This window comes from Aphis gossypii, chromosome X (assembly GCF_020184175.1).
Source record: "Aphis gossypii isolate Hap1 chromosome X, ASM2018417v2, whole genome shotgun sequence".
Taxonomy (NCBI): domain Eukaryota; kingdom Metazoa; phylum Arthropoda; class Insecta; order Hemiptera; family Aphididae; genus Aphis; species Aphis gossypii.
Window position 1 is genome coordinate 29,363,375 of NC_065533.1, and position 15,545 is coordinate 29,378,919.

Below are 15,545 nucleotides of genomic sequence, written 5' to 3' on the forward strand. Positions count from 1 at the left end.
AACAAATTTGGTTCGTAAATAAAATAATTGTCAAAAAAAAAAAAAAACAAATTAAATTTTAAATGACGCAAAATAAGTAACAGTGATAATGGACGGCGCAAACAAGTAAGTTACAAAAAAAAATATATCACAGAATATAACAATATGACTGTATGCCAACTCGGGTATCACGATTTCTGGCATATTTATTAAATTTCATACTGATCATGTCACCATGAATGAATTTTAAAAATATATGGGGCGTTCTTGGACGATGATGACGATAGACGACAATAATTTAAAAAAATAATATTACATATACCTATTATCATCATCAATATTATCATAGCAGAATGATGTGGCGATAGAGATGGTCCGTTATTATCACATTTCCAGAGTCGTAACTTAATCAATCGGTAATGCGCATTAACATCAGGTATTATTATTATTAATATTATCATGAATTCATGATTCATTGTTATCGCCGATTTTCGTAATATGTTTTAGAGAAACGTTTTATAATTTCAATTATAATGAAATGTATGATTCAATTAATGCACCAAACGCGAATGGTGCCCTTGATCGGCCTATACGCTTTTCCGACGTCGTTTCGTTTAAATCCGATGTTCTATGCGTTTATTCAAAAGTGATTATCATAACATTAGTATCTTCGAATTGTAATAATAATTATCATAAAATGAAAAGAAAATAGAATGGTCAATGTTCACATTGCAAGATTGATTAGTCAGAGTTAGTTTTTCACATTAATTGTTAGGAACACTTTTACAACAATCACGCCTGTGCACTTCTAGTACTTTTTGTTTCCGTCCACATGAGTAGCAGTGATGTCCACGGAAGAAAAGTTTTTGGCTGCCATAAACGTCATTAGGAGTTTACCAAAAAATGGTGAGTGTTATACAAACAGGCGCTTTTAGATATTAGATTGTATATTATATTCAAGAATGTAAACCAGGCTTTATGGTTATGTTAATATGCTATATGTATTAATGAAAATATTTCAAGGTAGGTACCTATCTATTAATTAATTTAGTATTAGTATTAACCCAGTTTTCAAGTAATTCATAAATCATAGGATAGCTGCCACTGGTAGGCAGGTAATTCCATTAGTTATAAAAGTAAAATTAGAGGCTTGGTCACTCAAACCTTTAATTATAAATGTTATTTAAATATCTAGTTAAAAACATTATTAAACTGTCTGCAATAGCAGCTAGGGTTTTCTTAATATTCTTTTTTCATGGTGGGAGGGATTTAAATATTTACTTAATGCTTTAGATATAGTGCAGCGGCCACGTCAATAAGTTATGTGCATGAAATCTAGAATTTATCGATTTCCCAACGGCCCAATTCGTCTCTGGTTGTATACAAATTTGACCATAGTGATGGGGTTCCAAAAGTAAATTTAATTTATATGCTATAAAATTCAGGAAATGTTTTTGAACTCATTTGATTGGCTTGCATTTCAGATTAAAATTAAGGGCTCCGAAGAATTGGCCTACTCAAAAATAAATCTAACATAGTATCCCTTTAAAATGTAAGAGCCTTTAAAAGATTTAAAGTTACTTAATTCCTTGCTTAATTCAGTTAAGTGGCAAGTAAAAGAAATATAAAATATAACATTTAATAATTTGTAATAATAAATTTAGTAATTGTAGACAATATTATGGTAAAATTATATACATAATATAATAGTGAATATTATCTTATGACATTTTTGTTTTCTTGTTAAAAAAATAGTTTAATTTTTTTATTTATTGTTTGACTATTACATTATACCTATTAAAAATGTATTCAATTCTATTGTTAATTAATTATTTAAGTTAAGAACAGCTTATTGTAATTTCGGTTTATTTACATTCACCTTTGACCAATTGGTAGTATGTAAATTTTTTAATTACTGCTGACTTGTTTAAAATATTTTTATTATTTGATTTAAAGTGAGACACCGTCTATAGCCACTGTAAAAGAATGTTACCTATGGTTGTGTTGTTTCCGTCTTGTAAATTTACGGCATATCAAATTAATATTCATCAGAATTCAATTGTGTGTTCTTAGTGAATTGACTTATTTTTAAATTAGAAGATAAGAACATTATCTGCTCTTGAGCTTCAGCATTTTTCAATATTTTAATTTTTAAGCAAAATATGAATATGTAAAATATTACCAATTAAAAATTATCATGTCTAGCTTAAAGTCTTACACATTAGAAAAATTCACAAAAATGTTCTTACCTTTAACTTTAATAAATAATAATATGTTTATACATTGGTATATTTAAATTTACAATATACAATCGATTCTAATGAACACAAATTTGTTGTGTTATATGTTTATAAATCCAGGGATAACTATGTTCTTATATTTTTTTACTATCAAACAAACACACTGCAAACTTATGTGTAATTATTTGCAACTTTATAAATAAATAGAGTGTAATATAATATTATATAAATATTTTTCCAATATTATCGAGTGAGCTCAATATTGACATTTTTTAGTGGTATAAAATGTTCATTGTATAGCTTACCACTGATACATTAAAATAAAAAAATTCTACCCATTTGTCAGATGTTATGACACATTTAATGTCTTTTCCTTTAAAACTTTGATTCTTGTAAGAGTTAATCATTATTCATTTCATAGTATCATTAAAATAGAATTACTTTATCACAAGTACCTAAAATTACATTATTTAGAGTTTTATAACTTGTGAATAATTATTTTAGTGATTCACAGTTGTTAATGGTTGTTATATGCTCAATACTCATATTATGTTAATTATGATAATGAATTTTGTGTTTTTGATGTTGACATTAAATTATTTGTAAATAAATGTATTGATAATACATTTATTAGAGTTGTTGTTTCATATTTTTTCTTTTGAGATAATAATGTTTATTTTATTTATGATTTGTGACCATAGATTGCAACATTGTTACTTTAATATTTCCATCCCATTTTTATGCTACTTTTAAATTACTTTTTTTTTTAAAAATTCTAGTTAATCTATATTAATTTTTAACATCTTTGCTTTAATAAATATTAAGTGCAACTTAATTGGTCAATATTTGTTTCGCACTGTCAAATATTTATTTGAGCGATTTTCATAACTACTTTGGTATAATCTACATTATTAACATTAAATGATAACAAACCATTTTTTTTTCAGGTACATACCAACCATCCAAGGATCTCCTACTTCGTTTTTATGCATATTTCAAGCAAGCAACAATAGGACCAAACAATCAGCCCAAACCTAGTTTTTGGGATGTTGTTAATCGAGCAAAATGGCAAGCTTGGTATAATTTAGGAGACATGTCTAAAGAGAATGCAATGCAAAAATATGTCGATGAGTTAAAAAAGGTAGCTATGAAAATTAATTAAATAACTAATATACAAATATGTATCTGTAATACAGTTTACTTAATATTATTGTTCTATTTTAGGTATCTATTGTATATATTATCTAATGATATATTTTATATGTACCATACTTATAATCTATACTATCTTAAATTGTAACCCTGTTTCCATGTACTCATTGCTTTATATTTATTATAGTTAAAAATTATATTAACAACTTAAGGATTTTAACTGTTATTTCTAATAAGTATAATTGACAATTGCATAATATTGTACTGGCTTCACAGAAAATGTGTGTTGTTAACTGTTTGTTTAATTTACTGTGTTATATTTAAATTTGCAGATTGTAGAAACTATGGCTTATACAAATCCTGTGGCCGATTTTGTGTCTAGTTTGGATTCGTTTTATGAATCAGTTTCCATTGATGACTTAGAAATGGTGGTTGGTCCAATTGAACGAGGCAATTTAATAGGTATATTAATTTTATGTTCATTTAAAATTTATGAAAATAGAAAATAATAATGATTGTCAAAGTAGGTTAATACCAAAAATATTAATTTAAATAAGGGAATGCATCATTTATTATATGTTATTGCCACATTATATAATACTGTTTTGATTATCAAATGCTCGAAGTTATCATGATTTCATAATTTTCAGTATAATTAAATATGAGTACTTTATTAAATTTAAAACTTAAAACTAAATATACTGTTTGTTTATATAATATTAGCCAAATTAATCTTTTCAAATATTATAAAACATTATAATTCATTTACTGTAAAACATTAATATACAATTAAATGTCTTATGTAACTTTAAAAATTCTGTCAAAATGTTGACATTTTTGATTGATAAAAATTTAATTTTAGTAATGATTAATGAACCTTTATGATCTTTTAATATTTTTTCTTGTAAAATTGTTATAAGTATTTACTACTAATTGTTTACAGAACGAAATAGTTGCAGCATAGTTTCATCAGTAAATGAACATCAAGATATAGCAGACACAGAAATAGATGAAGAATGTTTTCACGATGTATTAGAAGTAAACAATTTGGTCAGCATCACATAAGTACTTTTTTTTTTTAAGTCAAATACAATTTTACATTATAAACATGATATAATAATCTAAACAAGAGTAACCTGTTGGTTCAAGTCAACAAAACCTAATCCACTTGAATCAATCATTCTCATTCTTAAATATATCATTGTAATACATCTTAAACATAATTGTAGATAAACTTTAATAATTATCAAAGCTTTTATCATTAATAGATATTAAGTCAATACAATTTTAAACTAATTGAATTAATTGTATAAATTAAAAACATAATTTTGTTGATTAAATCATCATACTAATTAATTTTGTTCTGAAAATTTTTACTTTTTTAATGTAAAAATTATTATAATTGTTAACCTATTTTATAAATATTTATTGAATATACTATTCAGAATAATCTATTACTTTTTGTTTTAAAATATGTTCTATTTTTTTTCCATTTAGAAGTTATTTTAGTCGAGACCAATATTAAGACTAACTATTTATTATTACTAACAAGATTTACATTAATACATACCATAAAATATGATAAATTATGTTTTTATGTTTATGTTTATGTTTATGTTTATATGTTTATTGTAATATTTCATAACAGTAAAATTTACACTCTTAAAACATTTTCAGCCAAATTTAATCTAAATATTTTAAGATCTCCAAATAAATTTAGTTCATTATGTTTAATTGAATTTATTTTTAACATGTTTAGTTTTATATGCAGAATAATTTAAATTTTCTTAATGTAAACAACTAAATTAATGAACTCCATTTTTAAATATTTTAACTTTAAAATAAACTGGCAATTCTAATCTTTTTTTTTCAAATTTATTGTATACTATTTAATTGTTTGAAACAAAATATAAATATAGAGTTCAATGCAAATTGATAAAAGTTACCAAAAACCCTTCCATAAATAAGTATTGATCAGTAGATTAGCAGAACATTTTTATAAATTATAGTTAAGATATTAACTAAAATATAAAATATAATTTTCAAATTGGTATTGAACCTCTTATTGATAAAATAGTTTTAATTATTAATATATAGGTTAAATATGTACTATTGTATTTGATTTTTTAAATTTAATGTTTATTATTAATTTAATATTTTTATTACATATTGTGTTTATTTTAATTTCTTTAACTTCTAAGTCCTATAATAATTACTAATGAAACATTATTAATTTCAGGCAAATGGAGAACATTTCATCAATGTTCAAAATATTAATCAATATTTAAGTTCCAATGACTATATTGAAAATTTTGAATCCGAAAACTGCATTCCAGTATCTCAACAAAATGGAGATAGTATGGTAGAGTTCAAATGTGCAAATGACTGTTAGTATATTGCATTGAATTATAATTGTATAGTACCACTTATCTTATATTGTTTACTTTTTATAGTTTTAGATGAATTTAAATTACAAATAAGAAATACAGTGTCCTCTATGAAGTATGATCTGGATGTTATAACAAATAGAGTTGTTAAACTAGAACTGAAATTAGATGAGGTAATATAAAAATGCATTGCAATTTTGTATTGTATAATTTAATTCACTTAAACAGTGTTGAGCAATAATTAAAAATTAAAACTTAATTTCAGATAAAAAAAAGAGAACAAAATCATTATCAAGCCCCATACTATAATTTATGCCAGATGGTGATCCTAATTGGATGGCCCATTATTGTTCAGTTAATATTCAATTGGTTCAAAAGGCGAAATAGACAAAAAGCCTTAAACGTAAAAACTATGTGATATTATATTAGAATTGAAATTTATTTTGATTGGTTCATTGTATCAATTTCAGTTTGAAATGATACAATCTTAGCGATACAAACCATTAAATTATTGTTAACATTATGTAGTTGTATGCTCTTAGGTATTAAATAATATATTTTATCTAAAAGCAACAATTTCCTGTGTATAGAAAACATAGAAAATTGTTGACAATTTTACCATATTTTTTTACCAATGTATTAACTTAAGCTACACATATTATATACTTTTAAAAATATTTTTTTTTTAATACACTCATAATCACATTAGATATTTATAGATATTATTTAATTTTTATAAAAATCATAGAACATTTTAATACAACATTATTAGAATACAGATTGGTGAGGTCTTACAACTTTTTTATTTTTTTATTGTTTAACCATATTTTTCTTATTCAAATGTTATGAATCATTTCTAAATAGTTTTTCCTAATTTTTAACTACTTTATTAATATTAAAAAGTATATATCTCATATATTTTTTATTATAATAAAATTATTATTATTTGCTCAATATTGTTTTATAGAAAGCAATAAAATCTAATATTTTTAATTGTTTGAGTTTTATTTATATACAATAATATACAGATAAAATAAATATGTTTTTGATCAGAATAAAGTATAAGGTAAAATTATTTTTATTGAAAAAAGTATCTCCATGAAAATATTTATTTCTAATGTTTAACTATAAAAATGTTTCTATTTAAACAAAAATAATGTATAGGTAAATCTAATAATTATTTTTAAATATTTTTGTTTGTAATTATATAGTATATAAAAAAAGGTAAACCTAATTGTTTAATATGACATACAATATAATATTTAATTAGTTATAAAACATAAGTATATTATATCGTTATTTAATTATACATTTCATTTAAAGCAACATATTCCATAAATATAAAATGTACAATAAATTGAAATAGCATAAAATATACTTTTGTAGGTTCATTGGTTTAATTAATAATTATTTTACTTTTAAACATCACTTTAGTTAATATTATTGTTAAATTTTCAGTTTCTTAGATTATTTTTATTCTTCAAAAAATATGTAGAACTTTTTAGTTATTTTAATCATATAAAAAAAAAATATAATGTATACAAGAAATATTCAATTTCATATTTATTTTATCAACTAACAGCAGTTAAATAATGTATAATAGTTGTACAATATATTGTAATGTATATTTTAAAATACTGATTCATAACTTGTATATTAAAATACAGTTAAATAATTGGAAAATATTAATGTGTATAGTCCGACACAGTTGTGATTTATGTGAACTATAAATAATTTAAATTATCCTTCATAATAACTCAAATTATTTTTATTTTTTTATCAATTATTCTAATATTATACTCAAATATTTTTTTGGTATATAATATGTAATATGTATAATTGTTTAGAATGTAATATGTGATGACTGATCCAACTATTAGAAAAAAAACTATTTTAATAAGTAGTATCAAACTAAGTAAAATTGTTATTATTATTATTTTTTTTTTTTATTCAATATCTTAGAAGATCTTATCATGTTAGTTTTTGTTACGTAGTATGAAATATTTTGTAAAAATGTTCAGATTTTTATTTAACTAATATTTGTGTGTACATCACAAAATTTTATTTTATTTGTAGATGACATTTTAATATTTACATTTAATTTTGTATATTTATTTTTAATTTCATTGTGGCAGTGGTATATATACTTGAATCAAAACCTACCATCAAATTGTTGCAAAAGAAAAATCTACATTGAAAAATATGTGTTTTGCTCAAATTCGAATTTGCAAAAGTAGTATGAAAATGTATTTAAAATTAATAATACAATTTTGCATTATTTAAATGTATTGAAATAATATTTTTTTTTATGTTTATGAAGCAATAATTATTGATAAATGGTGTTTTTGTATCAGCTACTAATTTATATTATTATTATTATTATTATTGTTATGTAATGTATAATGTTAATTATATTTTTTATGGAGACGGTTATGAAATTGGTTATTATTCTAGAACTTTTTCATACAATGGTAATATGCATTTAATAAATATTACACTTTTTAATTTATGACTCAACTTGTTCAGAATTAAAATTAATCTATCACTTACTCTCTAGTTGAAATTAGGAAATTTTCTTCAAATGAGTCTATAAAATAATTTTAAATTAAAAGAAATAATAATATTAAAAACCATAACATTATGAAATTTATTCAAAACTAATGACAATTTTTAAATTATTTCCATATAAACCATAATATCCATATTCTATAGTTAATTACGTTTGAATAATTATTTAAAAAGATGCAATTTGTAGAAATTTGTGATGTATAGTAAAAACTTAGAAACCCTTTGAAAAAATAAGTTTTTCCAGTTAATCCAAAAATGGTAAAAATTATGTGAGAAATAATTATCACCAAGCCTCTGCCAAATTATATTTTTGTATATTATTCTACTATTATATTTTATTTTGTGATTTTTTATTGTTTTGTTTAATCAATATAAAAAAGTTTTATAAAAAAAAATATGTTAACCATATATTCAATTCTGAGGGGATGAATATTTTACAATGGTGTGTGTATTTTTTATGCCTGAGTGATTATATTCTAGATCTGTAAAAATGCGTTTATTTTTACTTAGCTAGTACTGATCAAAATAATTAATTAAATTAATGGAATAACTTAAAAAAGACTTTAATTTTAATCATTTTTTTTTTTTTTTTGTTGAATACTGTATAGATTTGAACAATAATAACTCCCGTTTAAATTTTAATACCATTATCATAAAACTTAATTGTTGTCATTGCAATTAAAATAGTGCATTCAACATTAACTAACAGTTGACAATTTATAGTAGGTATTTATAATAAATACATACTATGAAATTATAAAAAAATTATACTTCCATTTTCACTTATTTCTATAAATTCATTGTTCCTATAACACAAAATAAATTTTAAATCCATAAAAAGTAACTGATTATTAACAGTATAATTTCATAAAAAATAATTTAACTCGTTATAAAACCAGAACCACTATTCCTGATTTCAAGTTCGTGTGTTTTATCGTTTTTTAAGAAGTAGTGATCAGTGAACAAATTAGTATAGTATTTGAGTTATATATATATATATATATCTTTTATAATATGGTGTATATATTATATAAATATAAATTTTTCTTGTAAACTTCGTTGTTTGTTAAAAATGACACCTCTTATATAATTTCTAAGTGAGGTATATCGATATAGATTAGCCCGTGAACTGTTATATCAACACTGAAACCAAGATCGGTATGTATTTTTTTTTCCTGATCAAAGTCGGGCCATATAGTTAGTTTATATATATATACAGTACCTATACATATTACATATAGAACAGTACAAATATGTGAAGTATGTACTAAATGTACTTAGATACTAAGTATCTAACAAAATCTAAATTGTTATGTATTACGTATGTATATTGAATCAATAAAAATCAAAAAATATTATTATTTACAAAACTGGAAAGTTCTTTACAACTTTCGCTTACACTTTACAACTTACACTTTCGCTAATAATATGCCTTCAATTTTTTTACAACCTAAAACACATATATTAATGTTAGTAATGAAAATAGTACTCAATGAAATCTATGATATTATATAGGTATAGGTAATGGTAAAAATACATAACTAAAAATATTTCAACTATATTTTTTTTTAATCACGAGAAAATAAGAATAATTGTATGTATTTTTTGAAAAATGTTATAGTGAGGTAAGGCGTAGAGACGTATTCCTCAACGGGCAACGAGTTCAAAAAATATTTTAAACATCAAGATCGCACTAATCAAAATTTCACTATACTCTGCATTACTCTACAAATTGTTTCCCAATTGAAGCATCGCGACACTACTAATATACCAGTAAGTAGGTATTTATACAGTATACTACAGTGTAAACAGTTACAGTAAACACTACACAGTTCACTACGAATAGGCGCAAGCAGTATCGGAATAAAACGTTTTGACATTAAATAGCCATTAGACACAGTAAAAAGAAATAGGTCATACGACTAAAATAACCATACATCTCGCTATAGGTATACCGTACCACGAAAATATAATTTACAAGAGTTGTAGGTACCTACTTAATAGTCTTTAGACGAAATCTATAAAAAAAAAAAAAAAAAATAGGTACCTATTAGTTTATTCTGCAATTCTAATTGTGAAATTTAGGTACTATAGGTGAGTTATTGCTTAAATAATCAAAATTATTATTATTATTACCTATATTGTACTATTTGTACTGTTTTATAAATATTTTAATTATTGACTTATGCTAATTATCTATATTGCTGATCGCCAGGCGCACTAATTGGGTAGGTATATTTATTGAACACAATAACCACCTGTTATAAAATAAGTACCTATATCAAATTAAAATTATAGATAGGTATCATATTTACCTGTTGAACTATACAAGCATTAGATGACTTTGTGTTTAAAAATAAATGACGTATAAATAACAATTCATAGAAACTAACTAAAGATTGACAATTTCTCTATACATTTCTAGTGTGAGTGTCTACTATAATGTTCCAACTATCGTTTAATTCAGTCTTGTTCGCGCATTATAATATTGCATAGATAGGAACTTAATACTTATTTTATATTTTGAATAAAATAACTAATACGTAAATGAAAATAAATAATCATTGAGTTTAAAGAACTGATAATCAATTTTTTAAACCGATATAGCACTAGTAATAGTTATCTACTCATTATTTTCATTTTATAGAATGAATCACTATAAATTAACTACCGTGGTCCGCGGGTCATTAACGAATAGCATCAATCACAGGTATTTAGACTAATCGTTATATCTATATCAAAACTCAAAAATTAGCATACTATTTATTTTATTTTTTATTAGGAAGTTTGCGAGGTTATACAGTTATACAACTGCACCACGTACCGCAAATGTGATTGGAAATTAAAATTTCATAGACGAACAGAATTGCAGCCAAATTAACCAATTAAAAAAAAAAAAAACAACAATTTATAATACACGAAGAAATTATCCAACGATTTCAAATACTTTTTTTTATGGCTTTTAAACTATTCAAAAAAAAAAAAATGAATACTAAATTCAATACCTAGGTACTTACTACGTAGCTACTATTTTATTGAGATAATTTTAATAATATATCGTCAATATTTTTAGCTTAAATTAATACGTGAGCACTTAATATCACCAAGTTTTAATTATTGTGAGCTGACTGAGCAGTGAGTTGGAAAAATTTTTAAATTGGATATTGCATCGATGTAGGTAATTAATGATTTAAATATAAATAATGTAATATTGATTCGTATATTAATGTTTATAAACTTTTAACAATCACGTTGACATATCGTGAAGCAAGAAAAAAGTCGTTTTCATTATTTTTCAATTTTAAAAAGAACTAAAAATTGCTTCTGAAACTCGATGATATTAACATATATAATTTAAATGGTTTTGCAGCTTTGAAAATATCTATTACCGGAAAATTACCGCAGTAGATTATATCAAAGACGAATTAGCTGAAAATAACTACGATTGGATTTTATTGACTATGAGAAATATAAAAATATATTTTATTAAACTGCATGAATATCATTAAGCCTTCAATAACATATTATTTTGTTAATCGTAAATAACATGGTTAAGTATAACGATTTGAAACAAATAGAATTTCAACGAAATTTATATTTTCTTCGCGTTTTTCATCTGAATTTACTTAAAACGTATGAATAATAAAGCTCGGAAAGATTAATTTTGGAACGAGGATTATAATTTTTAGGTACTTATATAGGTAGGTACACGACATTTTGTAACAATTTTAAGTAAATACCTTCACAATTATTATTTTTTTTTTTTACACAGTTGCACCTATATTATGTTACTCGTTCTTTAGTTTACTGAAAACAACCACTTCAAAAAATCCTGATTGCGCCACTGGACGTGCTTGTTTAGTCTGTTTAGGTGTACCTATACTACACAAAGCCGGCCGCTGTGCGTATAATTCGAAATGGACACGGCAATGGCGCTCGACATTGTGTAGTCGATATTTTGTCAGTATAATAATAGTCAATAGAGATAGATATAAGTGGTATTATAACGTTTATAGGCTGTAATAATAGCGCTATACACGTTACACGAATCGAATAAAACAATGGCCTGTACGGTTGATCACCTAGTGCTATAGTGTCCGGTAATTTACGACAATTAACTGGTAGGTACCACTATACGGTTATCTGCAGATAACCGTGGTAGTCGGATACTTAATACCTATTATAATATTCTATTAGTCAGCGATTTTGTTACCGGCGGGCAACGTTACAATATTCGATCATAGTCGCGTAAACTGTATAGCCAGATTTCATTAATTTCAACCGTAACGACTATAATTTCCAGTGCTCGAAGTAGGAACTAATTTATTTATTTTTTTTTTTAATGAGAGACTCCGTTTCCTAGCGCCTACTTCGATTCAAGCACATTTGGTTCATTGCAACAATAACATATACCCACTTCCGATTTGTTATAACGTGATTATGAATTATGAAATTTTTATTTTTTAAACTTTTAGTAATTAGAATATAAGATACATGAAAAATACTATAATATTATTTTTAAATACTTGAATTTTTGATAATACTATATTATTATAGTTTAATTTAAACTTTTTTTCAAACAGTTCCGCCCTTTTTTATTGTACACTATTAAGCAGATGATTTTGTTTAAATTTTCTATCTATTTATATAAGTTTAAATTCAAACAAGTGCTGTCTAATAAAAAAAAAACATTTTCACAGTTATTTAACACATTAATAATAGTTAGTTCATTTTAAACTTTTCTTGTGAATATTCGCATGCATTTTGGCGTTGGTTAGCACAATATATTAAATGTTTAATTAAGCATATACTTACAATCCTGCATAGTATAATTATACGTATAATAGAATCTGCTCGCTCGAACTAGATTGCCTATACAATACGCCTACATAATAATAAATAATCACAGCTGTTGTAACATTTAAAACTATTATACTGCGTATTTTTATAATTTTTTTTTATTATTATTTAGATTATTATTGATTCGCGTAAAATCGGTTTTCAATGTGCTCATACTTTCCATTTTTATTAATTCTACATACCTACTTTCAAACGTTGATTAAAATTAGATACCTACCTATTATTAGGTATATATTATGTGAAAATGTTTAATTTTTTTGTACATAATTATTTAAAAAATATTTCTTATTTTAAGAGAAGCCAGCAATATACGTATAATATATTGATTTTATAACGATGCACAATATTTTTAGATTTAAGTAAGTACTTATGTGTATTTAAAAATATTCTCTTAAATCGTCTAATGAACAAAATAAAATAAAATTTTATAAAAAAAAAAACGTTGATTCCAAGTTAAAAACTTAACGATTAATAACTATTTTAAAATTTCATGCTAATATTTTTTTCATTCTAAGTATTAGGTTTGGTACATAAACTAAGTATATAATATTATATGGTATACAAATCTTATTCATCGTAATGTCACTATATTTTATTTTTATCGATTTTATCGAAAAGTACTTTTATTAAATTATATTTGCGTTTATATTTAATTTTCAATCATGTTCATTTTTAAGTCTTGTGTGCTGCTCTTCCATATGATGAAAATAAACCATAGCGAACCACGCAACAAAATGAAATAAATATGTTACTCATCGCTGTGAAAGTTTAACACCAACACAACTCCCGAATAAAATTAAGAGAAAATTTATAGGCATTTATAACAAACTAAAAACAATTAGAGCCAAATTTGTTTAAATCTATTTACCTAACGATAATTTCTCTATGATATGAATTTTACGGATATTATTTTATTGCCTGTCGAGACTTCGTATTATAGAAGTTACGCTGTTTTAACTTGTTGTATTAATTGTTTCTAAAAACTGCTTTTATAGAAATTTAGCCCAGCTAAAAAGAATAAAAACCAGATAAATTATAGAATCTATCTGGGTGCATAGATGATGAAGATGTTGAAAATTGTAATTTAATTATTTATCTACTTTTGAGCGTTCTCTGATTAAAAAAAAAATTAACCAAAAGTAATGGATGGAGATGAAAGTGACGATGAGCAGACTGACGAGGAAATATTTGACACTGAAAAAGAAACTAGAATCGTAATAAAAAAAAAGTAAAAGTGACTATTCAAAAGTATAATGGTAGTACCGAAAGCTTTCAATTGGTTTCACTATAAACTAAAATTGCCTCACTAATTATAGTCTTATTTTGTATTTATTATACATGCAAATTGAAATAGATTACAAATAATAGCATGTTGGTTTTTAAATTTTGCAAATTAATATCTAGTGTTATCATTTATATAATTATTTTCATAGTAGTATCTTAATTTTCAATACCTATCTAAAAAAAAGCAAACATTTGCAATTAATTTACAATTATTGGAAGATTTTTCGATCGATCGGACAGTGTCGAAAACAACGAACTTCATATACATTATATTGCTTATAAGTTATAACAAAAATATAACTATTCAAATTTAATAATATTTATAAACTATTGTTTAATTAACCCAAGTTCATCGGTGTTATCTTTTTTAAATTCGTTATAATGCATAATAAATATTACTAAACATTATAGTTACTTTTAAATATGTATAGTAAATAGGTACACCTACACATAAATATTTTATTGAGATATGAAAAAAAAATTACTCAAGTCGGAGAGCATTAAAACTAAAAGGGTACACCATAATAATATTATACCACTTGGCATAATATACATTGTATATAATATAAACATATACCTACATATTTTAATAATACATTATATCGGTAGGTGGGTACCTATTATAGTGTCAATCATTTGATTGCTACTTGCTGGACAGACGGGTGTTCAACTAATATAATTTTTTTATTTTATTTTTACACTCTAAAATAAACTACTGTTTTCATTCAAATTTTTTTAATAATTTTAAAATTAAAAACAATAGTATATTACAAATATTTAAGTACTCTAACTTGTTACTTTGGAATTTTAATCTCTCATTTGTTTTTTCAAATTATCAAAATATTAGCTTATATTTTATTTTGCTATTTATAATCATAGGTCACATAATCAAAACATAATAATCCATCATTACGAATGCAAAAAATTTAAAAATATCGAAAATTATATAAATGTTTTAGGTTCAAATTTTGATAGAATTAATTAAAGTCACAAACATTTGCAAACAATTTTGTAGTATATAGTTATATAGAAAAATTAAAATCTCACAAAAAATATATACATAACTATATAGGTT

General features: G+C 23.7%; 1 protein-coding gene and 1 long non-coding RNA gene across 7 annotated transcripts; both read left to right on the forward strand.

Annotated features, from left to right (window-relative positions):
* The first annotated feature begins 408 nt into the window (after positions 1–408).
* Positions 409–11,328, forward strand: LOC114120619 (acyl-CoA-binding domain-containing protein 5). 6 transcript variants are annotated; one of them, XM_050206736.1, is made up of 13 exons: positions 409–885; positions 1,273–1,393; positions 1,464–1,531; positions 3,167–3,360; positions 3,704–3,833; positions 4,315–4,421; positions 5,611–5,758; positions 5,825–5,931; positions 6,024–6,161; positions 7,894–7,994; positions 9,948–10,099; positions 10,974–11,036; positions 11,109–11,328. In XM_050206736.1, exons 4-11 carry the CDS (start codon positions 3,313–3,315, stop codon positions 10,003–10,005), a joined length of 837 nt encoding a protein of 278 aa, XP_050062693.1. In that variant the 5' UTR covers positions 409–885; positions 1,273–1,393; positions 1,464–1,531; positions 3,167–3,312; the 3' UTR covers positions 10,006–10,099; positions 10,974–11,036; positions 11,109–11,328. The 6 variants fall into 6 exon arrangements, with proteins under 6 accessions (XP_050062693.1, XP_050062689.1, XP_050062690.1 ...); XM_050206732.1 differs by lacking the exons at positions 1,273–1,393; positions 1,464–1,531 and having other exon boundaries at positions 410–885; XM_050206733.1 differs by lacking the exons at positions 1,273–1,393; positions 1,464–1,531 and having other exon boundaries at positions 410–885; positions 7,894–7,991.
* Positions 11,329–11,399: 71 nt separating this feature from the next.
* LOC126552142 (uncharacterized) lies at positions 11,400–11,817 on the forward strand. The gene is made up of 2 exons (XR_007605982.1): positions 11,400–11,504; positions 11,697–11,817. It is a non-coding gene; the product is annotated as an uncharacterized LOC126552142 (long non-coding RNA).
* Positions 11,818–15,545: the final 3,728 nt, after the last annotated feature.

What these genes read in the sequence shown, in the direction of transcription:
- LOC114120619 (XM_050206732.1), top strand. Translation starts at nt 825, where the DNA reads ATGTCCACGGAAGAAAAGTTTTTGGCTGCCATAAACGTCATTAGGAGT. An exon ending in ATGTCGATGAGTTAAAAAAG is followed by an intron (nt 3,361 to 3,703) that starts GTAGCTATGAAA and finishes TTAAATTTGCAG; the next exon opens with ATTGTAGAAACTATGGCTTA. An exon ending in GTTCAAATGTGCAAATGACT is followed by an intron (nt 5,759 to 5,824) that starts GTTAGTATATTG and finishes TACTTTTTATAG; the next exon opens with TTTTAGATGAATTTAAATTA.